Here is a 26,272-nt window from a genome sequence, read left to right on the forward strand (position 1 = left end):
CGGGGTAGGCGGTGCGCATGGCGGCGGCTCTGGGCGCCTGAGCGGGCCGGGGCCATGAGCGCCGCCCGGCCCCAGTTCAGCATCGATGACGCCTTCGAGCTGTCCCTGGAGGACGCGGGCCCTGGGCCGGAGCCCAGTGGGGTCGCCCGCTTCGGGCCGCTGCACTTCGAGCGCCGGGCCCGGTTCGAGGTGGCCGACGAGGACAAGCAGTCCCGGCTGCGCTACCAGGTGAACGGCCCGGCCCACCTCGTCCCCCGCCCGGTCGGGCCAGACCCCAGGCGGGACGCGGAGAGCCCGTCTCTGGGGAGGATCTGCCGGGAGACCCCCAGCCGGAGCGGGAGACCCCCCGGACGACCCGCAATCTAGAGCCCTGCCCAGACCCTCCCAGCTCAGACTTTGGTCCCCAGCCAGCACTGGACTCGGGGGCTCATCTCCCACCCCCCAGGTGGAGATCCCACTTAGAGTCCCTACTCACCCTGGACACTGACTCCTCCCACCCACCACTGGGCTTGGGGAGCCCCTCTGTACCGTTCGGAGTCAGAGCCTTGCTCATACTCAGTAGCACCCATTCATTCCCAGGCCAGACCATCTAATGGGAACGTCTTTTCCCCCTCCTCAGTCGTGAGAGTCCCCTCCTCATCTTCCCTCCACAGCTGGAAGCCCCCTCTCACAAGAGGAGTCATTGCCCACCCCTTGACTCCCACTAAACAGGGAATCCCGACTTTCCCAGGAGACTTCCACCAGCCCCGGGATCCTTTTCTTGGACACCTGGACCAGATATCTGTGACCCAAACCTGGGAACCCTGAGCCTGTCCAAACCCAGCCCCCGAAAACCAGAGCCCCTGCTCTGGACCCCTGAAATACCATCCTGAGAGCTTCACCCTGACTCTCCAACTTGGGAGATCATCTGGTCCTAGAAGCATGCTGGGAGACCTCACCCAGCCCTGCCAGCCCCTACTCCCCAAGCCCCCCAGCACCATCCTCCCACCTGGGTTTCGGTTTCTGTGAGTCACCAAACCCGTTCTGCTGGGAGGGCCCTGTGAGCAGCTGTCAGGCCAGTGAGCAGCCTCAGGTGGAGGAGGGCAAACAGCTGTGTGGACCTTTCCTCCCCACCCACGGTCCCCAGAGGGGAGTGGGGAAGGGGCTGAGCCTGGCAGCCTCCCTGACTCCTGCCTTCTGGAACAGAACCTGGAGAATGATGAGGATGGAGCCCAGGCCTCTCCGGAACTGGATGGGGGAGTCAACACCAGGTCAGGGCCAGGTGGGGAACCGCCCTTGTACCCCCCAGCTCCACACCTCTGGCTCCTGGCCTCCCAGGAACCCCACCCAGCCTTGCACCCCACCTCAGCTCTCTCACATCCTATCCTGCGCTGGCTCCCACTCCTGGGCCCCCCTGTCCTATAGAATCACCCTACCCTACTCCCCAGCCTCGTACACCCACCCCCACCAGGCTCCCCATCCTGAAGGAACCCCTAGCCCTAGCCCCCATCCCCTCTCGGGGCCCCTTCTCCTGCAGGGACACCCTGCCCCAATCCCTGCACTGTCCCAACACTTCATCCTGACTCCTGCTCCACAGAGGCACGAGGCCCCAGGGGCCTCTCCTCACCTCCCTGTTCTCTCACTGGGGCCTCTGCCCTGCAGGGATTCCACCCGAACCTCCATTCGCAGCTCCCAGTGGTCTTTCAGCACCATCAGCAGTAGTACCCAGCGTTCCTACAACGCCTGCTGCAGGTGAGACATGGCCCTGCTTGGGCCCCACCCCCTGGGCTCCCTGCCAACCCAGCACACGAGGCCTGGCTCCCCCCGCTTCCCTGCACCCCTTTCACAGCCATCCTGCTTTCCTGCCCACCAGCTGGATACAACACCCTCTCATTCAGAAGAACCGCCGGGTAGTGCTAGCCTCCTTCCTGCTTCTGCTGCTGGGGCTGGGTGAGTGCCCTGGGCCCCCTTCCCCCCAGGGGGGGCCCACCCTCCTTTATGTGCAGGTTCTGAGTCCTCCTGGGTGCCCTGAGCCTCCCAGCATCCCAAGAAGGCAGCTGGCATCACCCCACCCATTTTACAGGGTGCTGAAAGGACCAGGTGCTGAGAGAACCGGGCCCCGGTTCCTGGTCACACAGCCAGGAGATCAAGTATAACTGGAAATGGGACCTGGCTCAGCTCCAAAGAGCCATGGACTTTTCCTTTTTAAAAACATAGCTTATTTATCATTCAGCCAGCACAATACTCTGAGCACCTGCTGTATTCCAGGCCCTGTTTCAGCCCTGGGGATACAGCAGAGAGAAGAACAGATAGAGACAGAGTGGTCCTTGCCCTCAGGAAGCTTTTGTTCTGGTTCACCTTGTGATTGATTACACTGTGGTAGACGCAAGGGGTTACGGAGGACAGACAAGTAATAACTAGAAGAACGACAAATCTGTCCGGGAAGAAGTACAGCCAGGTGCTCCTTGGAAGTGAGGATGGCGAGACTTCATCTCATGTACTTTGGACATGTTATCAGGAGAGACCAGTCCCTGGAGGACAACATGCTTGGTAAGGTAGAGGGTCAGTGAAAAAGAGGAAGACCCTCAACAAGATGGATTGACATGGTGGCTGCAACAAGGGGCTCAGACATAACGATGATTGTGAGGACGGTGCAGGACCAGGCAGTGTTTCATTCTGTTGTACGTGGGGTCACTGTGAGTCGGAACCAGCTCGATGGCTCCTAACAATAACAACAACTCTGTGTCTGCTCTGGGCCAGGTATGAGGCAGGCTCACTTTCCCCGCCTTACAGACGGAGACCTGAGACTTAAGTGAGAGGGAGGGCCGCTACCCAGGACCCGAGGCGGGTGGAGGGCTGCTCAGTGAGTGCCCTCCCAGCCTCATCCACTGGGGCACCTGTCACTTCCCCCTTCCTGGAGTCTGAGACCCAACAGGACCTCCCTCCCACCCCCATTGCCCAGACAGGAAAACTGCAGCCCAAAGCAGGTAGATCTCACAGCCAAATGTTTTCTGACTCCTAGGCTCCTCGTTCTTTGGGGCTAAGGAGGCAGGCTCCCCAGAAAAGATCTAGGGTTAGGGTCAGAGGGACCCATAAGGAGGGGGCAGGCTGTGGCTCCTGCCGCAGCTCTGCCTCTCTCCCCGAGGAAGGTCCAGGCCCCCAACCAGCCAGACCTCCTGGCCAGAAGGGCAGGCAGCATCCATGCCTCCTCCCGTGCTCCATGGCCTGAGCCCTGGGTGTCTGGGTACAGGGGAGGGAGCTACTCCCCTCCCCCAGCCCTGGTCATGCTGGCTGCCTGCCTGTCCCTCACCAACCCAGCAAGGCAAGCAGCCTTACCACCTGGTTTCACACATGGGAACACAGGCTCGGGCCACGGCTGGGAAGTGGAGGAGCTGGGATTTGACCCACAGGAGTGAGATTGCTGGGCTGTCCAGGGCCTTCGTAGGAACTACAGGGAAACTTGTGGGAGCTGGAACTCGACCGACTGCCTTGTTTTTGCGGGTCTGGCAAGTTTTCCGCCTTTGACAGGATGCAGTCTTCCTGCTTTTCTATCGCTCTATTGTTGTTAGGTCAAGTGGGTTCCGACTCGTAGCAACCCCACGTACAACAGAACAAAACACTGCCAGGTCCTGTGCCATCTTCAAAATCATTGCTATACTTGAGCCCGCTGTTATAGCCACTGCGTCAATCCATCTTGTTGAGGGGCTTCCTCTTTTTCACTGACCCTCTACTTTACCGAGCATGGCGTCCTTCTCCAGCCAAAGTACATGAGACTATTATTAGTGGAAAATACTGAGTTTTCCTTCTCCGACAGGTTTCTGCCTTACACAGGTTCTGGCTTTCGTAGGTTTTACCTTAGAAACAGGTGCCCCCTGGGTGCGCAGAGCCTGCAGGCAGCCCTCAGCCAGGTACAGGGAGCAAGTGTCAGCACTGAGCAAGCACGAACCACATGACAGTCCGTGGTGGCCCCACAGCCTCCACACTGTACCCCATGCTCGCATCCTGCAGCCCAACTCCCCACTTCGCCCTGTCCATCCTCTCACTAGGGACTCAGACTCTCTGGGTCTGAAGAGTGGATCCAGCCGTGGCCTCTCCATCTTCCCCAATGCCCCTGTCACATCCAAGTCTGCATCCCTCCCTGGGGCTTCTGGGCCAAACTCCTCCAGCTGGACCCTTGCCTCTCCAGTCTCCCCAAATGCTGGCAGCCCCTAGAAAGCCCCGAGTTCCCTCCAGACTCCAGGCCTTTGCCGTCCATTCCCTCTGTCTGGAATACCTCTCTCCCCCTCTGCTGGATGAGGCCTGTGCAAAGCCCTAGGGCCAGACCACTTCCACCCTCCACCTGGAGCAAGTCACTAGCTTCATTACCTCTTTGGCTAGATGGGCGTCATGTACTACCTATCTCACCGTGCCAGGGGACTGTTCATAAGCCAGCGCACGTACCACGCTTACTCCAGTGCCTGGCTGCCCTGGTAGGTGGCCAATAGATGCTAACTACTAGTGCCACTGTTACTACCACTATACAACCACTATTATTACCACTATGCCGATTACACTACCACTATGCCGATTACACTACCACTATGCCGATTACACTACCACTATGCCGATTACACTACCACTATGCCGATTACACTACCACTATGCCGATTACACTACCACTATGCCGATTACACTACCACTATGCCGATTACACTACCACTATGCCGATTACACTACCACTATGCCGATTACACTACCACTATGCCGATTACACTACCACTATGCCGATTACACTACCACTATGCCGATTACACTACCACTATGCCGATTACACTACCACTATGCCGATTACACTACCACTATGCCGATTACACTACCACTATGCCGATTACACTACCACTATGCCGATTACACTACCACTATGCCGATTACACTACCACTATGCCGATTACACTACCACTATGCCTATTATACTACCACTATGCCTATTATACTACCATTGCACCGCTGTTACCGTCAGTATACGGCCACTGTTCTACCACTGCGTCACCGCTGTTACCGTCAGTATACGGCCACTGTTCTACCACTGCGTCACCGCTGTTACCGTCAGTATACGGCCACTGTTCTACCACTGCGTCACCGCTGTTACCGTCAGTACACCGCCCCTGTTCTACCACTGCGTCACCGCTGTTACCGTCAGTACACCGCCCCTGTTCTACCACTGCGTCACCGCTGTTACCGTCAGTATACTACCACTTGGAAACCCTGGTGGCCTAGCGGTAAAGTGCTACGGCTGCTAACAAAGAGGTCGGCAGTTCAAATCCACCAGGCGCTCCTTGGAAACTCTACAGGGCAGTTCTACTCTGTCCTACAGGGTCGCTATGAGTCGGAACCGACTCGACGGCAGTGGGTTTGGTTTTGGTTTTCTTTAGACTACCACTGTTTCTACCAGCACATCACCACTGTGCTACCACTGCACGACCACTGTGCTACCACCGTTACTACTACACTGCTGTTACCATCACTGTACTACTGCTGTTAACTACACCACCACTATTACTGCCACTGCACGACCACTGTTACCACCACTATGAGTATCACGCTCCCATTACTACCATTATGCTACCACTCTTACTGCTACACTACTATTACCATGATGAGTATGCTACCACTATGACTATTTTGCGGCCCTGCCGGCGCAGTGGTTAAGTGATACCGCTGCTAATCAAAGGTCGGCAGTTTGAATCCTCCAGCTGCTCCTTGGAAACCCTATGGGGCAGTTCTGCTCACTCCTACAGGATCAATGGCTATGGATCTGTTTGGTTTTATGACTATGGCACTACCACCGTTATTACCACTGTGCTACTGTTACTATCTGTATACCACCACTGCACCACCGTATTATTGCCACTGTCTCTGTACTGCTGCGGCTGCTGCCACCCCTGCCCCTGCTCAGCCTTCCAGTCTCAGCTCAGATGTCACAGCCTCCAAGAAGCCCCTCCCTGGTCTCTGAGGCTGAGGAGGGCCGTCTCCCTGGGTTTTCTTCCTCCACTGTATCCTGATCACCTGGGTGTAACTTCAAGGTTGGTGTTGGTCTCTCAGCTAGTCTGTGGAGGAAGGGCCCTGAGGGCAGGGGCCTTATCTGCCTTTCCGAGGAATCCCCGGTACCAGACGCACAGTAGGTGCTCTCTGAATGTCTGTTGAGTGAATGAAAGGCCACACCAAGGGACAGGCAAATCTCTCCTTTCATAGACCTTTCCCAGGGCCTGCTGTTCTGAAATCCGAGCTTGGGGGGGAGGGGTCTCTGCCAGAGGACCCTCATTCCGCTCAGGTGGGGGACCATTCCTCAGGCCTGAGCTGGGCTGGGGTCGGGTGGAGGCCCCAGCCCAGACGCCTGTTCCCCCCTCACCCTTGCGGCTTCGTCTGTGTGCAGTGCTGATCCTGATCGGCGTGGGACTGGAGGTGTCCCCTTCTCCAGGTGAGGTCCCCCTGCCACCTGCACGCGCAGCGCTCACCCCTCCTCTCTCGTGCCCAGGGCTCCCTGACAAAACCGCCCACGTCCCAGCGAGCACTACCGTCCCAGCGGGGCTGGGGAGCCCCGGGACCCCCCACGGCCCCGCCCCGGCGCCCTGCCCTGCCCTGACCTGACCCGGCCCCTTCCCTCCTCCCGCAGGTGTTTCTAGCGCCATCTTCTTCGTGCCAGGCTTCCTGTTGTTGGTCCCGGGAGGTGCGAGCGGGCCAGCGAGCGGGACGGGCGGGCCGAGATGAAGTGGGCCCTGGGTGGGCGGGGCAAGGGGCGGGGCGGGCGAGGGGCGGGGCCCTGGCACTGACAGGCCCCGCCCCACAGTCTATCACGTGACCTTCATCTACTGCGCCGTTAAGGGCCACCGCGGCTTCCAGTTCTTCTACCTGCCCTACTTCGAAAAGTGATCGGCGGCAGGGCGTCGGCCCGGAGCGCGCGCCCCTCGGAACCTCATCTCACGGGAAGGACCCTTAAAACAGCCCCCTTGGGAGTTGGATCAGGAAGTTCCATCGGACCTGGAAAGATGCCCCGCGTCTGCTCTGTGCCTTAACTTATTCCCGGGCCCGGGGCTGCTGGGTCCGTGTTATTTTGTGCTAATAAAAGGATGGTTAATTGTAGCAGAGATAGTTGCTCTTTCCTTCCTGTCACCCTGGCCAACCATCCACCCTGGCCATGGCCCCCTTCCAAAAAGTTCCTCCCTCCTTCACTCATAGGACTTTCCCCAGGGCTGAGGGCCTTCAGGACCACAAACCTCCCCATAGTAGAAAAGAACCCTGATGCTCCAAGACTTGCCGAAGGTCACACGCATGTTAGGGACAGAGCTGGATGGAACACACGCCCTGTCTCTGCCTGGAAAGGCAGGTTGGCGCTTTCCCTGGTGGCCCTGACCAAGGGCACTTGAAGATGATGCAGGCCTGCGGCTTGGAGGCTGGTATCCCGGCTTCAGCCCGGCTCTGGAGCCCTGGGCTGCCACAGCCAGCCCTGAATGTGGGCCATGACAAGGCAGCGGCCCAGCCACCTCCGCCCCATTTGCGGTGAGGTTGGGAGAACTGGAAGGCAGGGCCCTCCATGAGCAAAGAATCCTGGAACCACAGAATGTTAGAAAGGGCCATCTCAGAATCTAGGGAAATGAGAGCACCTTGGAATCTCAAGAACCAAGAAAGAGGCTTTGCAAGAATCCCAAAATCTGAGATTGTAACATTATTTATCAAGTTCTTATAAGGAACCAGACCCTCTGCTAAGCAATGAATCCTGTAATCCTTACTACCTCAGTCTGTTTTACAGATGAGGAAACTGAGGCTCGGAGAAATTTGACTTGCTCAAAGGCAACCGTGAGTCACATATAGAGTTAGGAACAGAACCCAGGGCTCCAGCTCCCTGGTTCGGGGCCTTTTCCGTGGCACTTGGGGGAGGGAGGAGAGGGGCATACAGCCAAGGTGCTAACTGAACAAGCAGCGCAGGCCGACGCGATCCTGTTCATACCCACGTGTTCATCTCCCTCTCTAGAAGATAAATGCCATCAGGATAGTCCACTACCCATCAGTTTGTCATACTGTAGTGGCTTGCATGTTGCTATGATGCTGGAAGCTATGCTACCAGTATTTCAGATACCAGTAGGATCACCCATAGTGAAAGCCTAGGAAGGCCTGACAATCTACTTCCAAAACTTAGCCAACTGAAACCCACAGAATATTGTCCGATACAGTGCTGGAAGATGAGCCTCCTAGGTTGGAAAGGACTCCAAATGCACAGTGGCTGCAACAATGGACTCAAGCACACCAACGATCTTGAAGATGGCCCCGGACCAGGCAATGTTTCATTCTCTTATACAGGGGGTTGTCATGAGTGGGCGCTTACTCAAAGACAGCACTAACAAAAACGACCAGAAAGGGCCTTGGCCTGGCCTGGCCGGGCTTCCCCTGTGTCCACAGCAGCCAAGCTGGTGCCTTTCGAGTTTGTGACTCTTTGTCAAATGAACACTTAGACCCCTGCTCTTGCTTCTGCTCTCTGGCCCCCTACTAGTGCTTCCTCAGTCAAGGCACTTTTGGTGGTACCGTCTGGAGGCCGGAACTCCTAAACGGGTAGTTCTCAAGCTACGTATGGCAAAGGGCCCGTTTAGTTTCCAATCCGTGATGACCAATACTTTTGGAAAATAAAATAAAAACTAAAAACAAGGAAAATGAAATAAACAACATACAGAATACACACCCAGGTTTTTTGTTGTTGTTTTTTTTTTTTAATCAGATAGAAAACCACGTTTCAATAATCTGATCACAATAAACACGAAAAAGAAAAAGAATTACAAAAGCCATTCATTGAAAGTGAGCAAACAGGCAATACAGAGGGTCATGAGGACGCTCACTACTTGTCACCCCACACCCTTAACTAAGCAGAAAGCTGTTCCGGAAGTGGTGATTCTGCCTGTTACAGGCCTCTATTAGGTGTCAGCAAACTATAGCCCACAGCCCAGATATGGCCACAGCTAAGAATGTTTTTTTACATATTTAAATGATTGGGAAAAAAAAAAGTCAAAGAGCAATAATATTTTGTGACTCATAAAAATTATATGCAATTCAAATTTCAGTGTCGATCAATAATGTTTTACTGGAACACGGCCACCCCCACTTGTTCACGTGTCTGCGGCTGCTTCACGCTAGAAGCCGCAATTGCAGAATCGAGTGGCTGCTGCAAAGGCAGTGTGGTCCTCAAAGCCAAAAATATTTACTATCTGACCCGTTACAGAAGAAGTTCGCCGACCCTTGTTCTAGGCCTCCCCCTTAAATGTGTATTTGAACACACCGAAGGAGCCCCGTGAATATCACGTGAGTTTTAACGTGACCAGTGAGCTTGCTGCTCGTGGGTGAATGTATCTCAGCAGCTTGGACTGGCAGCAACACTATTCACAGGGAATAACGATGCCTAAACACCCTCACTGTACCTAGCTGTATATATTGTGAAAGACATTTTGTTTTTAGTTTGAAGACCCACTCATAGGACCTTACAGACTAGGAACGTTAGATTTCCTTAATCAATTGTGACTCAGTTTATCCCTAATGCCTTTTGCCTCAAAGTCTGTTTTTGTCTGGTATTCCTGTCGTTGTACTAGCTTTCTTTCGGTCAGTTTTCTCCTAGTAAATCTTTTACCCAAGCCATCAATTTTAACCTTTCAGTTGTCACTAGGTTTTGAGTGTGTCTCCAATATCCTGAGTTCAGCTGTGGGGAAAAGTCGGCTATCTACCCCTTGGTATCCGTTCTCCCCTTCCTCCATAGTACAAGAAACCTCGGTTTTTAGCTGGGCACAGGGCCACCCAAAATGAAGAGTACATTTCCCAGCATTCTTTTCAGCGAGGCATACCGCATGCTAAGATCTGCCTAGTGGAGTAAGAGTGGTTCATACTCTTTGCCCCCTTTCTTCTTTGTTCCTACCTCCATCCTGCCACCTGGAAAACAAATATGACCACACCCTAGGATGGCAGAGCAGCAAATCAGAGGAGCCTGGGTCCCCAAAGCCCAGTGTATAGCTGCACTCCACTTCCAGACTTTCCCTTTCATGGAAATAAACTTACATCCAGTTCAAGACATTGTTATTTGGGACCTCTGTTACTCACAGGGAACCTAATCCTAATTCTGATATTAAAAAAAGAAAAAAATCTGAGTCTCTCTGACTTTTAACTAGAGAACTTTATCTGTTTGTATTTATTGTAAGTATTGCTTTTTTAAAGGATTATTTCTGCCTACTGTTTTAACTTTACTCTTTTTTTTCTCTTTCCCCGCCTTCTATTGGCTTAATCCTGAATTCTTTATTTCCCTGTTTTCCTCCTCTATTGATTTGACTATTGAAGGGAATATTCCATCCTGTTATTGGTCACCCTTACGTGGTTAACCGAGTCTAAGGTTAATCAATGAATCCTCTAGAACAGCAACAACCAAAAAAATAATTTCGGCATGCCTAAAGCATCCTCTCCCATCTCCTGTTTGATTTTTGCCTATTTTAGTCCCTCCTTGTTTTTAAAATCTTCCAAATTAATTTTTTACAGTTAATGCTTCTTCAGCTGTACAGTATGTTTACCAATGTGTTTCCTAACCATGGTTTATCATATACCCCGCCTTCCTTCTAGATCCCACTTCCTTCTGGCTAAAGCCACCCCCTCAACGAGAGTGCGCAGGTGGGAAACCCTCTCAGCATCTGTTGAAAAAGATCTATATGTCACCGCCTTTCTTGAAGAATAGTGACTGAGGTGGGTATAACCTTCTTGACTGACAATTATTTTCCCTCTGCACTTTGACCAATTTATTCCATTTCTTCTGGCATCTATTGTTGCCAGTGAAAAGTCTTTGGTAAGTTGAACTGGTGTTTCTTTGAAAGTAATCTCACTTTGCTCTCAACGTTTTAAAAGGTTTTCTTGTTGTATTCTGTAGTTTTACTAGTATGTATCTAGGGAGAGACTTATTTTTATTTATTCTGATGTGGTTTCAACATGCTCCTTCAATCTGGGGACTTAGGTCTTTGTTCAGTTATGGAAAAATTTCACCATCATCTCTTTGAATATTTCCTCATGTCCATATTTTCTATTTCTGAGATCCCTAATGACTTTTAACTACCTTTTAATTTTTTTTTTAATATACTCCACTTTTTATCCCTTCAGTGCTACATTTTGGGTGACTTCTCTGATGTACCTTCCTGTTCATTAAGTTTCTCTTAAATTGTGTTTAATCTGCTATTTAACTTATCCACAGAAATTTTTTTTGTTTTAATTCCATTGGCTATAGCTCTTCTTTCTAGAAGCTCTATTGGACTCTTTTTTTAAATATCCCTGTTCTTTTCTCATGCTATTCTGTTATCGCTTGTTGGCCTCTCTTCCTTCTCAAAAATTTTTTTACATTTATTTATTTGTACTTACAGTTAAATGGTTTAACTCAGGATGAGGATCAAGAGGCTACAAGTGAGGATTAGGAAGCAGGTAGACAAAGTCTCCCTTCTTCAGTGCAGGACAGTTCTCTCTGATCCAGCCATGCAGGGCTCCTCTCAGTTACCCGAGGGCAAGTTTCTCTTGGCCCCTTGAAGATGGGCCTCCTCTCGGCCTTCTCAGGACAGGTTGCTCCCAACCCCTTCAGGACAGGCTTTTCCTGGCCCTGCCATTTGTCACCCCCAACTCTGCCATTGGGCCCAGAGGGCTTGTTCTTTTGTCTAGGTTGATTGACATTTCCTGGGTAAGATGTGAACAATTTGTGGTTTGATACTTTTTGTCTGATCCTAGGCATTTCCCACACTGAAGCAGTAGAAACTTTTATTAATTTAGTTTTGCTTTTTTTTTTTTCAATTGTGCTTTAAGTCAGAGTTTACAATTCAAGTCAGTTTCTCATATAAAAACTTATACACACATTGTTACGCAACCCTAGTTGCTCTCCCTACAATGTGACAGCACACTCTTCTCTCCACCCTGGATTTCCCTTGTCCCTTCAACCAGCTCCTGTCCCTCTCTGCCTTCTCATCTCCCCTCCAGACAAGAGATGCCCACATAGTCTCATGTGTCTACTTGAGTTAAGAAGCACACTCCTCACCAGTATCATTTTATGTCTTATAATCCAGTCTAATCTTTGTTTGAAGAGTTGGCTTTGGGAATGGTTTTAGTTTTGGGCTAACAGAGAGTCCCGGGCCATGTCCTCTGGGATCCCTCCAGTCTTAGACCATTAAGTCTGGTCTTTTTACTAGATTTCGAGGTCTGCATCTGCTTTTCCTTCTGCTTCATCAGAGATTCTGTTTTTACATTTATTTTATGGTCTCTTTAGGCTGTTCTATTATTTACACCTTGGGGTGCTAAATCTCCTGTTTGCTGTATCTGCTGAGTCTCCTTCATGGTGGCTTATTGCCTTTTGTGATTTATAATTTTTAATAACGACTTCATCTTCAGGGGTGGTGGGATTTTTTTATTTTTAGTTTTAGTTTTTGCTGGCCTGGGTTAAAACACTGCCCCCTCCTTCTTAGTTTCCAATTTCTTCAGCTTTTCACACCATGGAGGTAGATTACACTCCTGTTTAGAGTTTCAGGTTTTCTAGGGTAACTTTTTCCCACCTAAGGCCCTGGACATCTAGGCAAGCTTCTTTGCCACTTCTCAGGCTGTTAGGTGGAGACGTACTTTAATCCTCCTTGCAGGAGCAGGGTAGCCCTTTGAGGCCCTGGGCTGCACTCAGGAGGTCCATTTCTGGCCTCCTGAACTCTTACAGGTCAGAAGTCATGTCCAGCTTGCAGAGCCTCTATCCAGGTCTGATACCCCTAATGCATCAGCTCTCTTCTACCACTCAGCTTTCATTTCTCTCTTTGTCTTTCGTACCTGGGGTCACTCCTTTCTTTCAAGTTTAGCCATTTTTTACATTTCTAAGTTGTGGTCCCTCTGGGTCAATCCTTGAATGCTGCCAGTGCCAGGGGACTTCCCCTCTCCTAAGGGGCTGGAGAGAGAGAGCCACATCTTGCTCACACTGGGTGTTATGGATTGAATTGTGTGCCCCAGAAATAAGTGTTGTAAATCCTAACCCCTATACCTGTGGTTGAAATCCCATTTGGGAATAGGTTTTCTTTATTATGCTAATGAGGCAATATTAGTATAGGGTGTGTCTTAAATCAGTCTCTTTTGAGATATGAAAGAGCAGATTAAGCAAACAAGCAAGCACAAATGAAGGGAAGAAACACACCACATGATCACCAAGGAACCTAGGAACAGAAGCAGAAAAGAGACAAGGACCTTTTCCCAGAGCCAACAGACAGAGAGCGAGAAAGCCTTTCCTTAGAGCCTGGCCCTGAATTTGGACTCCTAGCCTTCTGAACTGTGAGAAAATAAATTTTTGTTCATTAAAGCCACCCGCTTATGGTACTTCTATTACAACAGCACTAGAGAAGAAAACTCTGGGGAATGGAGGGTGGCTGAGGGCGAGATCCCTCCAGGCAGCTCAGGTGGGGAAGTTGGGGTGAGAGTGGGCAGTGACCTCAGGAGCAGACGCTCTGGCCAGGGTGGTCAGGGGTAGAAGCAGGGGGAGCCGGGTCTCTTCCATCCCTGCGGTGGTGGGTGTTTGCCTCTCGGAGGCTCCTGAGCACCAGGAACCGAGCAGCTCTCTGGGACAACGCCGGCAACCGACTCGGCCTCCTGGAGCCTCAGTGGGTGGAGAGCATCATCACAAACTCTGCAGGAGAAAGGGGGCGGGGCTTGGCCCGAAGAGGCGGGGCCTGGGCCGAAGAGGTGGGGCGGGGGGAGGGTCCGAGGACCCTGGAGGCGCTGGGCTCACCCTGCCAGCAAGGGGAGAGGGGGCTGGCCGGGAGGGAGACTCACCGTCAAAGTCTACGATGCCATCCCCATTGAGGTCTACCTCGCGGAGCATCTCGTCCAGCTCAGTACCCGCCAGCGGCTCCCCCAACAGAGCAGGCGCTGCCTGCCGCAGCTCCGCCACCGTGATCCGTCCGTCCCTGTCCCTGTCAAACTAGGATCCCGGAAGGGCTCAGCGCTCCCACCCAAAGGGGCCTTTGCCTGCACCCGTCTCCACTCCTGCCACTTCCTCTGCTCAGATGCCCCCATCTTTGCCCATCCAAGCCCTCCCCGTCCTCTCACGCTAAAACAGGGTGCCCCCTCCTCCAGGAAGCCTCCCTGGATGGATTCCCCAGCTGAGAGTAAGCCGAACCCTCTCTGACCCCTCCCTGCAGGGCTGTGACCCCACCTCTCGGAAGGCGACGCGCAGCTCCCGCACACCCAACATGTGGGCCGTCTCTTCCCGCAGCTTCGGGCCTATCAGTTCCACGAACTCCTCGAAGTCCACGCGGCCACCCACTGTGGACCCAGGCAGAGCGTCACAATGGTAAGGCCTGGGGCCCAAGGACAGAGAGTCACAGGGCCAGTGCTTCCTGGCTCTGCATCCGGGAAGGAACAGGTCGGAGTCCACACCCGCAGGGCGCAGGGACTGGAGCCTCCTTACCCGAGCTGCGGGGGCCATAGCTGTTTCTGCTCTCAGGATAGGGGAAAGAAGCCAGGCTCTGAACCAGGCAGCCCCAGGCTCGAGCCCTGGCTCTGCTGCTGACCGTGCATGACCGTGGGTAACTTACTAGACCTTTCCTGTGCTCGGGTGGGGCTGATAGAGCCTGCTCCTGGCGGTGTCAGAATGAGAGCTCATGGCTATAAAGTGCCAGAGCCCATTAAACCAGCTGCCTTAGAGTCAATTGGGACTCGCAGCCACGCCCTGTGTGTCAGAGTAGAACTGTGCTCCATAGGGTTTTCAGTGGCTGATTTTTCAGAAGTAGGTGGCCAGGCTTTTCTTCCGAGGTGCCTCTGGGTAGACCCGAATCTCCAACCTTTCAGTTAACAGCCAAGCGCTTACCCATTGGTCCCACCCAGGGACGCCTGGAACCCATTAGGCCATGGGCACGGAGTCCCTCGGTTCTAAGATACCATCAATTGTAAAAAGCACCAAAGGCCCAATTACACGGATGGGAGAGAAAAGCAGTGCTGCACTATGTTCCCATCAATTGTAAATCACACTGATGTTGAAAAGTGTAAGGAAAACAAATGCAGGATTCCCAGGATGCGTGAATAGGACCTTTATCTTGGGACAAACTAGCAGATGAGAATCACATAAGTGCCCACCAGGCATTTAGTCCAGACAGCCATGGTCCGGCTCAACAGGCCCACCTGCACCCCCCTGCCCCAATTGCCAGCCTGCCCATGGGCCTCTGTGACCCCAGCATTGCCCCCTGGGTGGATTAGTGGGAGCTCCAGAAATGGGGCTCATGGACCCTCAGGAGACACTTTTCTTCCACCCAGGGTGACTTCAATTCAGGCAGCAACCACCAGGGCACGGAGAGTGGGAACACGCTGGCCCACAGCCTCCTCAGGAAGAGACCCAATAGGCAGGGTCACAGAGGAGGTGGCGGGAGAGAGAAAGACAGTGAGAAGGAGGCAGATGGCTGGTACAAGCCAAGAGAGCACTGGGCCAGTGTGCCGGGAAGGGGCCCGGGGGGAAGGGAAAACTAAGCAGTGGCGGACCAATACCCGAGCCTGAGGCCCTTCTTGAATCACCTGGATGCCTTCCTTACCCCCTTGTAGCACCAGGTGGCGGGAGCTTGGATGCTGGTGTCCCCGCCTCTGAGGGACCCCTGGAAACTGTCACCTCCCTCATCCCCATCACCACCCATGGTGGATCCCAGAGCCACAAGGGCCCATCTCCCACCCCCCAGCTGCCCCCCGGAGGTGGGAGAGGCAGAGAGGACAGGGCTGCCTGACAGGGGCCACACTGACTGCGCATCTTGACATGCTGTGAGATCTCAATGAGCTCCATCTCCGTGGGCATGTAGCCCAGCGTCCTCATGCAGGCGCCCAGCTCCCGGTAGCCAATGGAGCCGTCCCGGTCAGTGTCGAACTCCTGGAAGGCCACCTGCAGCTCTGTGGGGAGGCGGGGAGGTCAGGCCCCAGCTGCTGGGCTCAGGGACACCCACCACCAGCCCCAGCAGCAGCAAAGGGCCACTCACCATCCAGTTCCTCTGGGTCCAGCTCACGGTCCTGCAGGGGGACAGCCAGCAGGTCCCCAGGCCAGCCACAGCTCTGTCCCCACTGCGTCCTTCCCCCGCAGCCACCACCCAGGCCCTGTCCATGATGGCCTCAGAAAAGCCCACTGGCAAGGCCATCTCATAAAGGCAGAGGCGGGGGCTTGGATGCTGGTGGGCCCCAGGAGGACAGAGCCCACCATTTCTCCCTGACAGAGCCTTTCGCTCTTACTCAGCCCTGCTGCCCGGGCTGGCCGGAGACCTACCTCCCATAACTGCAGTAACTCTGCCCTCGGAGTCCAGGCTCCCCCAGTCTGGGCAGGAGGCCTGAAGACTGGGGCCAGCAAGGGCTGAGCTCAACGGCAGGAGTCCCCCCCTCACCCAGGCCCCAGCCCCACCCAGGTCCTGCCTAACCTTCCCGAAGACCCGGTTGAGCAGGGGCCCGTACATCCTCTGGGCAGCTTCATGCTGGGGGTCAGGACGGTGCCGGCGGGACTGGCGGCGAGGAGGAGCAGGCCTAGGGGCTGCAGGGAGTAACTCCTCCTGTCCCTCCCCAGGCCTAGGAGGCATCTTGCTGCTGCCCAGGGCCTCGGGGCCCTGGATGGCGGTCTGCTCCCCAGAGCCGCCAGTGCCCTTCCAGGACCCTCGGTGCCTCCTCTCCTTCTTGCTCCTCCTCCTGGTCAAGGCTAGACCCTCAGCACCACCCCTGGGGTCCACCACCCCCGCAGGGGGCTCCTGGGGGCAGGGAACTGAGCCCAAGCCTGGACAGCCCCTCGCCTGCTTTGTGGCCATGAGGGGAGGGTGGCAGGGCTCCAAGATGTGGCATGAGGGGCACCCTTGGCTCTTAGGACCCACAAAGCCGCTTATGACCCCCTACTCTGAGAGCCAAAGGGCTGGGATCAGCCCTGAGGGGGATTAGGGTAAGCGAAGCTGGCAGTCAAGGCCCTAATCCCGGCCCTCTGCCGGGGGTGACTGGGGCAGAACCAGGTAGGTCCAGAAAACTGTTCGAAGTTAACAGCAAGCGGCTGGGTGGGGGGGGGGTGGGGGGGGGCGGGGAGAGAAATCAGCCTCGAACTCCAGCTCTGCTCTGCCACTTATTCCCTGGGAGACCCAGCAAACTAACCTCTCCAAGCCTCAGTTTTCCTCATCTATAAAATGGGGAGAATATTTCTGAAGAGTCAGGGCCTGCTCCTTAGGAACTGGGCAGGGCTTCGCCAGGAGAGAGGACAGCATCTCAGGCAGGTGGAAGAGTGTGGGCAGAGCTGGGCGGTGGGAAAGGACAGAGCCATTAGCCTACTGGGACCCCTCATGGGTGACATCCTGGCTGGAGCAGAAAATAAACAAACAAAAAACTAAACCGGTTTCTGTGAAGCTGGTTCTTACTTGGGGCAGCCCCATGGGTTTCAGAGCAGAACTGTGCTCCGTAGGGTTTTTTTTTTTTATGCAGTAGGTCACCAGGCCTTTCTTCCAATGCACTTCTGGGTGGACTCAAACTGCCAACCTTTTGGTTAGAGGTTGAGCACTCACCCTTTGCACTACCAGGGAGTCAGCTGGAACAGAGGATGCGTGAGATTGAAGAAAAGAGGCCCGTTCACAGTGCCTGGAATGGAAGTTGAGGGGTATGGGGTGAGGTCAGATGAGGTGGGTGCTTGGGGCCCCAGAGCATGCCCTGGGTTGGAGGCCCCAGGGTGAGGGAGTTCTCGCCGGCGCTGTTGGGGGTAGGTGGGCCTGGCTGGTCACTTGGCCCTACTGGCCGGGGTTAGGGTTTCCCAGAGAGCAGCCCCATGAATGATTGATGTCCCGCAGGCTTGGGTTTCATGCCTGCGCGACTTGGAGCCACCGGGAACCACGTTCCAGGCCCCGGTGTGGGGCCATGTGGAAGGCTGGACCTCTGGGCAGGCAGGCATACCCTGCTTCTTCCGGCCATTGGCCTGCGCCTCACAGGTAAGCCAGGCCTTGCCACTCCAGGCCCAGGCCCCACGTTTCTGATCCAACAGGGGCTGGAGCTTGCGGAGTGAGGTCTGCCTAAGGGAGAGCCCTGGGGGGTGCTGGGCTGAAGGCCAAATGGCCAGAGCCAGGGCTACAGGGCAGGACACAGTCTTTCTGGGCCATCAGCTTCCTCCCCCCTCAGAGGGTGGCTGAGGCAGCAGATCACTTGGGTCCCAGGCCTGGTGTCCCTCAGCCCCCTTCACCCTCGTCTTGATGCTGAGCAACTGCCTCCTTCTCTATTTAGTAGCCCCCCAGCAGGGGAGAGAAAGTCGCAGGGAAGGGGGGCTCACCCTGAGCCCATGAGTTGCATTTGCCGTGGGGGAGGGGTCTGCTGCTGCCCCAGACTTCCGGTCCACCCTCAGACTCCTATGGGCCCACAGGACCTCTGGCCTTCCCCCTGGAATTGCAAACCCTTGAACCCCAGGGTACCAAAAAAAGGGGGCTTCGCAATGAACTAGCCAAGTGTCTTCAGACTGTTCCCTGAAACCCTAGCTGGGACTCTCTCCTCGTTCAATCTGCACACCCCGTTTCAGTTCATATATGAGTCCTCACTTCAAGAAAAGACTCAACAGCTTTACAAATACGTGTGAAAGCCTCTGGTGGAGTCTAGCTGGGCGCCCTGGGTTTCACGTGGCAGATGGTCAGGTCTGGGTTTGAGTCTTGGCGTCTCCCTTCTTACCTGTGATCTTGGGCAGGTCACTGACCCTCCTCTCCTCACCTGGATTGTATGAGGCCTGTTTAAAGTTTGTGGCATACACTAATTAAGGTGATGAAGACAGCCCAGAGAGGGGCAGCCACTTGCCTGGAGACACACAGTGCCCTCTCTCTGATAAGCATTCATTTACCCTCTAGGTGCCCACTCCATGCCCCGCTATCTGCTGGGGACCTCAGATGAACACTGCTATGGGAGCCAGCCTGGGCGCCACTGGCCGAGGGCCCCGCACAGAGATTGAGGACGAGGACTCCTACCCCCAGGGTGGCTGGGACATGGTCTTCCTGTTGGCCCTGCTGCTCCTGGGCCTACCAGCCAATGGGCTGATGGCGTGGCTGGCCGGATCGCAGGCCCGGCATGGAGCAGGCACACGGCTGGCGCTGCTCCTGCTCAGCCTGGCCCTCTCTGACTTCCTGTTCTTGGCAGTGGCGATCTTTCAGGTCCTGGAGATCCAGCAAGGAGGGCACTGGCCGCTGGGGACGGCTGCCTGCCGCTTCTACTACTTCCTGTGGGGCGTGTCCTACTCCTCTGGCCTCTTCCTGCTGGCGGCCCTCAGCCTGGACCGCTGCCTGCTGGCACTGTGCCCGCGCTGGTACCCAGGGTGCCGCCCGGCCCGCCTGCCACTCTGGGTGTGCTCGGGGGTCTGGGTGCTAGCCACACTCTTCAGCGTGCCCTGGCTGGTCTTCCCCGAGGCAGCCGTCTGGTGGTACGACCTCGTCATCTGCCTGGACTTCTGGGACAGCGAGGAGCTGCCGTTGAGGATGCTGGAGATCCTGGGGGGCTTCCTGCCATTTCTCCTGCTGCTGGTCTGCCATGTGCTCACCCAGGCTGTCGCCTGCCGGCCCTGCCGCCGCCAGCCCAGGCCCCCGGCCTGCCATGGCTTCGCCCGTGTGGCCAAAACCATTCTGTCGGCCTATGTGGTCCTGCGGCTGCCCTACCAGCTGGCGCAGCTGCTGTACCTGGCCTTCCTGTGGGACATCTACCCCGGCTACCTGCTATGGGAGGCCCTGGTCTACTCTGACTATCTGATCCTACTCAACAGCTGCCTCAGTCCCTTCCTCTGCCTCATGGCCAGCGCCGACCTCCGCGCCCTGCTGCGTGCCATACTCTCCTCCTTCGCAGCGGCGCTGTGTGAGGAGCGGCCCGGCAGCGTTACACCGGCCGAGCCACAGACCCCAGTGGACTCTGAGGGTCAGACGCTGCCAGGGCCCACGGCTGAGGCCCAGCCACAGCCGAACGCCACAGGCCAGCCACAGGCAGATCCCACGGCCCAGCCACAGCTGGATTCTGTGGCTCAGCCTCAGCTGAATCCCATGGCCCAGCTGCAGGCGAACCCTGACACCCAGCGGCAGGTGACTCCTGAGGCCCGGACCCCTGGTCCTGATGCCAGCTCAGCAGCCAGCACCGGTGATGAGACCTGTCCTGCCCCATCCACCCCAGGGGGCCCTGAGACTTCAGCCATGCTTGCTGCCTCTGAGGGAGAACGCCCTGGCAGTGCCCCCCCAGAGGAGGCCCCCAGCGCAGGGCCCACGTGAGGGCTTAGGAAAGCCCAGGTCACCAGGGCAGTGAAGAGCCAGAGGGAGACAGAGAACAGCCGGCCACTGGAGACAAGGCCGTGGATGACGTCACTGTGGAAAACCCCACTGAGTCTCTGGGCCTGGGAGAAGGACTTGGGGAAGTGAAACCAAGGCAGCCAAAAGTCCCAGACAGCCTGGGGTGAGAGTCTCCTGTCCTGGCCCCCCAGGCTCTTCCCTAGTTGCCCCCAACAAACCCCTTCGCCCAACAGCCCCTGAACCACAGCTGACAGTATCCTACTGGGTTCCGCCCTCCAGCACCCTAGACCCCATTGGCAGTTTCCCCCTTAGCCGGATCCTGCAGCAGGAAGATAGAGAGGAAGGACTTCCCCTGGGCTTAACCTGACCTCCTTTCATCCTTCCTTCCTCCCCTTCCTCCCCATCTGTGCTCCAGACTGAGCACAAGGAGACTAAACTAGAAAATCTCTGCAGAGAAGAGAGACAGCCCTTCTCAGCTCCAAACAGGAGCCTGAGGCCCTAGTGGTCCACAAGCTGAGCTGGTATGCTCAAACCCTCTCCACCAGCTCCCTACCCCTGGTGAGACTGGGGCGGGACTTCCCTCAGCAAGGTGGCTGGGAGCAAAGGCAAGAGCTACCAGGTCTGGATTCAAATCCGGCTCTGCCACATCCTTGCTGGGTCACTGTGGGCAAGCTCCTTCACCTTCTGAGCTCCTGTTTCTGCATCTGCAAAGTGGGCTGTTGTGAGGATAAATGAGAACATGCGAGAGGCGCCCAAGAAGAGCCCAGCATGGGGGACGGGGGGCTCAGTGAACAGCTGACTCTTCCATCTTCATCGGCACACAGGGCTGCCCTTCAGGGACTGAAGAAGGGACGGGCTGGGGGAGATGGCCAGGAGAGCCATCACCAGCCTGAGCATCTGGGATCCTGTGAACTTCAGGACAGATCACCTGTGCCCATGGCAGACACCCAGGTGGCCTGAGGGAGGGTGGGACTACTTCTGTGCTTTGGGGGAGCTCCATAGGACTTCAAAGTCTGACTCTAAGGCTCAGCCGGGGTCCACTGCCCCACAGCCCACCACAGTGGGTGCAGAGTCCCTGGTCTGCTGGGGTGGCAACCCACCCTCCATCCAGGCTCCTATGCACACAGTCCAGGATGTCCAGACACAGAGAGCTCTATGTAGCAGGGGGTCCAGAGAGGGCAAAGCTCCCCTCAGAGGTCACACGGCATTCCCAGGCAGAGCCCGCCTCTTCCTGCTCAGGCTGCTGATGCTACAGTAAAAACTAGAAAGTGCTGAAGGTGCCACTCTACTTCCCTCTCCTGGTACCCACCCCGCTCACTTCTCTCAAGCCCCAGTGCTCCAAAATCATGTCCTTTCCCCCGCCCTTGCCACCAGCACCCCTTCCCTTCCCATTATCTAGTCATCATGACTCTCAGCAGCTGAGAAATGCCCTCGCTGCAGATGTGATCGATGGTGACATTCTGTGCACTGCCTTCCCAGGGGTATTTCCATCTTAAAAAGGCAGCCAGCTGGGCAGGCAGCCTGGAGCAGTGCAGTCTGGTCTGGGCTCAGGTGCCCAGCTGTGTCAGAGCCTCAGTTTTCTCCTCTGTAAAATGGGCGTGATAGCGTTTACCTTGCAGGGCTGCCTGTTGTGATCATTAAAGGGGCTCCTGGATGGAGAGCTGCTGGTTGGTGGCGGTAGTAATCCTAGGAGCACTGTGGTAGCACTTCCTAATGGCGGAATTTTAGGCACTGAAGCAGGCAGGAGAGAGATTTCTTGACAGGCATGAATTTGTTAGTTCAACAAATCTTTATTGAACACTTCCGTTTTGGAGGCATGTGAGTAGGGCAAAGGATGTGGTCTCTGGTGCCCTTCAGGATTCCTCTGAATCGTGGCTCCACCTCTCACTATCAGTGTGACCTTCAGCTTGTCACTTGGCCTCTTGGTGGCTCTGTTTCCTTATCCACAAAATTGTTGTTGCTGTTGTTGTTAGGTGCCATTGGTTCAGCCCCAACTCATTGTGACCCCATGTTCAACAGAACGAAACATTGCCCCGCCACGTGCCAAACTCACAGTCATTGCTGTTTGAGCCCATTGTTTCCGCCACTGCGTCAATCCACCTTGTTGAAGGTCTCCTTTTTCGCCTGCCCTCTGCTTTACCAAGTGTAATGTCTTTCTCCAGTGATTGGTCTCTCCAGATGACATGTCCGAAATAAGCAAGATGAGGTCTCACCATCCTCCTTCTACAGAGCATTCTGGCTGTACTTCCTCCAAGACAGATTCGTTCGTTCTTCTGGTAGTCCATGGTATATTCACATTCTTTACCAACGACACAGTCCAAATGTGTCAATTCTTCCTCAGTCTTCCTTACTCATCGTCCAGCTTTCCCATACATATGGGTCCTTGTCTGGCACATAGTACCGTTGCTGAGCCCATTGCCACCGAGTCGGCTCCGACTCATAGCAACCCTATAGGACAGAGTAGAACTGCCCCATAGGGTTTCCAAGGCTGCAAATCTTTACGGTTCTTTTTGATGATGAATGAACCTTCCCTGGAGAAGGACATAATGCTTGGTAAAGTAGAGGGTCAGTGAAAAAGTGGAAGACAAAATGGACTGACATAGTGGCTGCATCAATGGGCTCAAATTTAGCAATGATCGTGAGGATGGCACAGGACTGGGCAGTGTTTTGTTCTGCTGTACATGGGGTCGCTATGAGTTGGAACCAACTCAATGGCACCTAAAACAACAACAATCTTTAGGGAGGCAGACTGCCACATCTTTCTCCCACAGAGCAGCTGGTGGATTCAAAACACTGACATATCATTTAACAGCCAAGTGCTTAACTCCTGCGCCACCAGGGTCCCTGGCACATAGTAAGTGCTCAGTAATTGTTAGCCATTAGCTTGATTTCACCACTGGGCACCCCCAGTCCTCACCTAGGCATGGGACCAGTGCTGACCCACAGACCAGAGCCCACGTGGAAGGTATCCTGTCTACCAGAGTTGTCCTCCTGACCTCACTGCCTCCTCCTGGACGGTGGACACTTTCATCCTCCACCTGCTCCCTTGTTGGAGTGCATACTCCCTGAGGGCAGGGCTAGGGCTACGCCCCCCTGTGGCATTCTGTGGTGCTCCTCTTCTTCCTGGCAGGAGCCTCAAAGCCTTTTCAACATGGCAGGCAGACGAAGCAATGAAACTTCAGTGCCAGCTGCCTTCAGCTCTGGTCCACACTCCAAATCATGCCCCTGGGGAACAGGCCAGCCACACCTCCAAGGTCCCTGAAGGGAATCACACCCATAATGGTTAATTGCTATGCAGGGGAGAGCAAGAGCAGCAGCTAGAAGAAATAGTGCCCTGCAGGGTTTTGCAGGATGAAGAGGAGTTCTCCTGGTGGTCCATGGAAGAGGGCTTCGGGTTGGAGGAAACATGTGCACCCAAGCTCAGGGTGCATGAAGGGAAGAAGGCTCACCTCCAAGACATTTCACAGTCCCACTTCACCCCCAACACACCCCATGGAGCAGGGTTCCTGTTGCCCTCTGAGAAGCTCACCTCCCTCCAAAAAAAAAAAAAAAAAAACCCAGTGCTGTCGAGTTTCCGACTCACAGCGACCCTATAGGACAGAGTAGAACTGCCCCATAGAGTTTCCAAGGAGCACCTGGTGGATTCAAACTGCCAACCCTTTGGTTAGCAGCCGTAGCACTTAACCACTACACGACCAGGGTTTCCCACCCCCCTCCAGGTGACAGCAATCCCTCTCTCTCCATCATCAGGACAAGACACTGATTCTGAGAACTGTGAACATGAACATTTTTCAATTCCGCATTCAAGGCTGCTGTTCATTCATTCGTTTGACATCCATTAATTGAGTACCTACTACGTGCGGGGTCTTGTTTTAGGTGTCGGGTATATAGTAGGGAACAAGGCAAAGTCCTTGTCTTCAGTTTGCTGATATCCTGTGTAGTGAGACAGACAAAAAATAATAAAAGTAAATACACTAATAATCATGTAATGTACCGTCATAATGTAAGGTCTAGAGAGTGACCAGTTGAGGGGGATGGTCAGAGAGGGTCCTTGAGGAGGTGACATTTGAACAGAGACCTGGAGGAAGTGAGAGATGGAATCTTTTCAAGGTCTGGGAGAACAGCTTCCAGGCAGAGGGAACAGAACGTGCCAAGGCCCTGGGATGGGAATGTGGTTGGTGTATTTCAAGGACAGGAGGGTCAGTGTTGCTGGACCACATGCAGGAAAGGGCAGCAGTAGGTGATGAGCGTGGTAGACAGGGATGTGTTGGGGTGGGGTAACGGGGCTGTGGATTTGATTTCAAGTGTGGCAATGGGGAGGCATTGCAGGGTCTGGAGTAGGGGAGTAATGGGATCTGGTTGGGCTTTACAGACTTCTAGGTGTTACCTGGAGACGCGATGGAGCGGGAGGCTGTCCCCTTTTCCCTCCTCTGTTCCCAGGATTTATGGAGCAGTGGGAAAAGCGAGGACTTTGGAGCCAAACAGATGGGGACTGGATCTGGACCAGGTCATCCCAGGCAAGCACTCGACTCCCTGAGCCTGCGCCCTCAACATGGCCTGGGGAGGGGAATGAGCCTGGAATTTGAGCCCCAGCCACAGGAGGACACACAGTCGGGCGTTTGTGCAGCACCAGGCCAAGTTCTTTGACTTCTGCTCTCCCCTGCTCTTTAGGGAAAGGGGACTGGCCTATCAGCCCTTGATCACCCAGGCTGGTGGCCGCTCAAGGAAGGAGAGAGGGAGGTGTGGCCAAGTGCCCCAGGGCCCTCAGCTCCAGGGGGAGGGGGCAGACTACACCTGTGGGACCTACTGTCGTCACCATTAGCTGCCGAGGAGTCGACCCTGACTCATTGCAACCCCAGTCACAGGACGGAACAAAATGCTGCCCCATCGGGCACCATCACCACGATGGTTGCAGATCCGACGATTGTGAGCCGTAGAGTTTTCATTGGCTGATTTTCGGAAGTAGATTCCCAGACCTTTCTTCCTACTTCATCTTAGCTTGGCACCAGATTTTTCTTCCCAGTTCACCTAAGTTTGGCCACCCGTCTCCTCTGAAATCTGAAGCCTGTGCAGCACCGCAGCAAGAAGCAAGTCTCCGCTGACAGACAGCGGTGGCTGTGCAGGAGATTTACTGGCTGGGAATCCAACCCGGGGCTCCCTCATGGAAGGCGAGAATTCTTCCAGGGAACCAGCACTGCCCTCAGAGCCGGTTGTCATGGAGTCGGCCCCAACTCATGGTGACCCCACGTGTGAGAGAGCAGAACTGTGCGTCACAGGGTTTTCAACGGCTGATTTCTCAGCAGATCAGGAGCCTTCCTTCTAGGACACCTGGGTGGACTTGAACCTCAAGCTTTCTAGCTAGCAGCCGGTGGGTTAACCATTTACACCACCGGGGGAATCCTTGGGACCTCCAGGGACACCTAAACCCACCAGGGTAGGACGGGATGGGGCGAACGCCGATCCTTTTCACAAAGAGCTGGCTAGAAGGAGAGGGTCGTGGACTGGCCGCCCCATCCTCCACCCCGGCCTATGAGGAAGATGTTGAGGAAAGAAAGAAAGGTTTGGGCACCTGGGGGGCAGGACCCCGTCTATTTATAATAAGGAGGCCAGCAGGACCCACCCCTGTATACCAGGAAGAACGGGGTGCTGGGGGCTTCCGCTCTCTCCTTAAAACACTGCTGTTTTATTCACCTTGTTAACCAGGAGAGTGTACGCTTATAACTTAAAAAGAGGCCCGTGAATACATAAACCGTCGGTGTAGACCTTATTTTGGAGTCGGCGGTGGACTGGGGAGGCCCTAGAGGTTTGCACTGGGGTTGGGGATGGGGAGGAGGAGCTCGACCCAATCCGATGGAATCCCGAGGCTGCCGCCCTGGGGTGCTAGCAGGACAGGGGAAGGGGCCCGGGGTCCGCGGCCAGGCAGCACCCCGCCCCCGCGACCCCGCCCCGGCCCCGCCCCTCCGCTCCTGGGGCTACCGAGGGGCTTCCACTCGCGACTTCCGGTTTAAAAGTGCCGC

General features: G+C 54.9%; 3 protein-coding genes across 17 annotated transcripts; 2 read left to right on the top strand and 1 right to left on the bottom strand.

Annotated features, from left to right (window-relative positions):
• TMEM134 (transmembrane protein 134) lies at positions 1-7,098 on the top strand. 6 transcript variants are annotated; one of them, XM_064287695.1, is made up of 7 exons: positions 1-228; positions 1,186-1,250; positions 1,642-1,731; positions 1,829-1,929; positions 6,392-6,436; positions 6,632-6,685; positions 6,806-7,098. In XM_064287695.1, the coding sequence occupies exons 1-7, from the start codon at positions 55-57 to the stop codon at positions 6,886-6,888; spliced, it is 612 nt and encodes a 203-aa protein (XP_064143765.1). In that variant the 5' UTR covers positions 1-54; the 3' UTR covers positions 6,889-7,098. The 6 variants fall into 6 exon arrangements, with proteins under 6 accessions (XP_064143765.1, XP_064143762.1, XP_064143763.1 ...); XM_064287692.1 differs by having other exon boundaries at positions 6,841-7,098; XM_064287693.1 differs by having other exon boundaries at positions 1,853-1,929; positions 6,841-7,098.
• Positions 7,092-26,170, bottom strand: CABP4 (calcium binding protein 4). Of its 10 annotated transcripts, none has more exons than XM_064287689.1 (9): positions 24,106-26,170; positions 21,868-23,513; positions 17,125-17,601; positions 16,416-16,525; positions 15,987-16,017; positions 15,757-15,900; positions 14,186-14,295; positions 13,804-13,951; positions 7,092-13,620 (listed from the first exon to the last, which is right to left on the bottom strand). In XM_064287689.1, exons 3-9 carry the CDS (start codon positions 17,147-17,149, stop codon positions 13,427-13,429), a joined length of 762 nt encoding a protein of 253 aa, XP_064143759.1. In that variant the 5' UTR covers positions 17,150-17,601; positions 21,868-23,513; positions 24,106-26,170; the 3' UTR covers positions 7,092-13,426. The 10 variants fall into 10 exon arrangements, with proteins under 10 accessions (XP_064143759.1, XP_064143761.1, XP_064143760.1 ...); XM_064287691.1 differs by lacking the exon at positions 24,106-26,170 and having other exon boundaries at positions 17,125-17,263; positions 17,529-17,601; positions 21,868-21,901; XM_064287690.1 differs by lacking the exons at positions 21,868-23,513; positions 24,106-26,170 and adding an exon at positions 18,960-19,885 and having other exon boundaries at positions 17,125-17,263; positions 17,529-17,601.
• On the top strand, positions 18,541-21,192 carry GPR152 (G protein-coupled receptor 152). Its single transcript, XM_003419397.3, has one exon. The coding sequence runs from the start codon at positions 18,882-18,884 to the stop codon at positions 20,235-20,237; it is 1,356 nt and encodes a 451-aa protein (XP_003419445.1). The 5' UTR covers positions 18,541-18,881; the 3' UTR covers positions 20,238-21,192.
• Positions 26,171-26,272: the final 102 nt, after the last annotated feature.

The sequence above is a fragment of the Loxodonta africana genome, chromosome 7, assembly GCF_030014295.1.
Source record: "Loxodonta africana isolate mLoxAfr1 chromosome 7, mLoxAfr1.hap2, whole genome shotgun sequence".
NCBI lineage: Eukaryota > Metazoa > Chordata > Mammalia > Proboscidea > Elephantidae > Loxodonta > Loxodonta africana.

What these genes read in the sequence shown, in the direction of transcription:
- CABP4 (XM_023559536.2), bottom strand. Translation starts at nt 16,793, where the DNA reads ATGGCCACAAAGCAGGCGAGGGGCTGTCCAGGCTTGGGCTCAGTTCCC. An exon ending in ACAGCATGTCAAGATGCGCA is followed by an intron (nt 14,296 to 15,756) that starts GTCAGTGTGGCC and finishes CTGGGTCCACAG; the next exon opens with TGGGTGGCCGCGTGGACTTC. An exon ending in TGGCATCGTAGACTTTGACG is followed by an intron (nt 13,621 to 13,803) that starts GTGAGTCTCCCT and finishes CTGAGGCTCCAG; the next exon opens with GAGGCCGAGTCGGTTGCCGG.
- TMEM134 (XM_064287692.1), top strand. Translation starts at nt 55, where the DNA reads ATGAGCGCCGCCCGGCCCCAGTTCAGCATCGATGACGCCTTCGAGCTG. An exon ending in GATGGGGGAGTCAACACCAG is followed by an intron (nt 1,251 to 1,641) that starts GTCAGGGCCAGG and finishes TCTGCCCTGCAG; the next exon opens with GGATTCCACCCGAACCTCCA. An exon ending in CCTGTTGTTGGTCCCGGGAG is followed by an intron (nt 6,686 to 6,840) that starts GTGCGAGCGGGC and finishes TGCGCCGTTAAG; the next exon opens with GGCCACCGCGGCTTCCAGTT.
- GPR152 (XM_003419397.3), top strand. Translation starts at nt 18,882, where the DNA reads ATGAACACTGCTATGGGAGCCAGCCTGGGCGCCACTGGCCGAGGGCCC.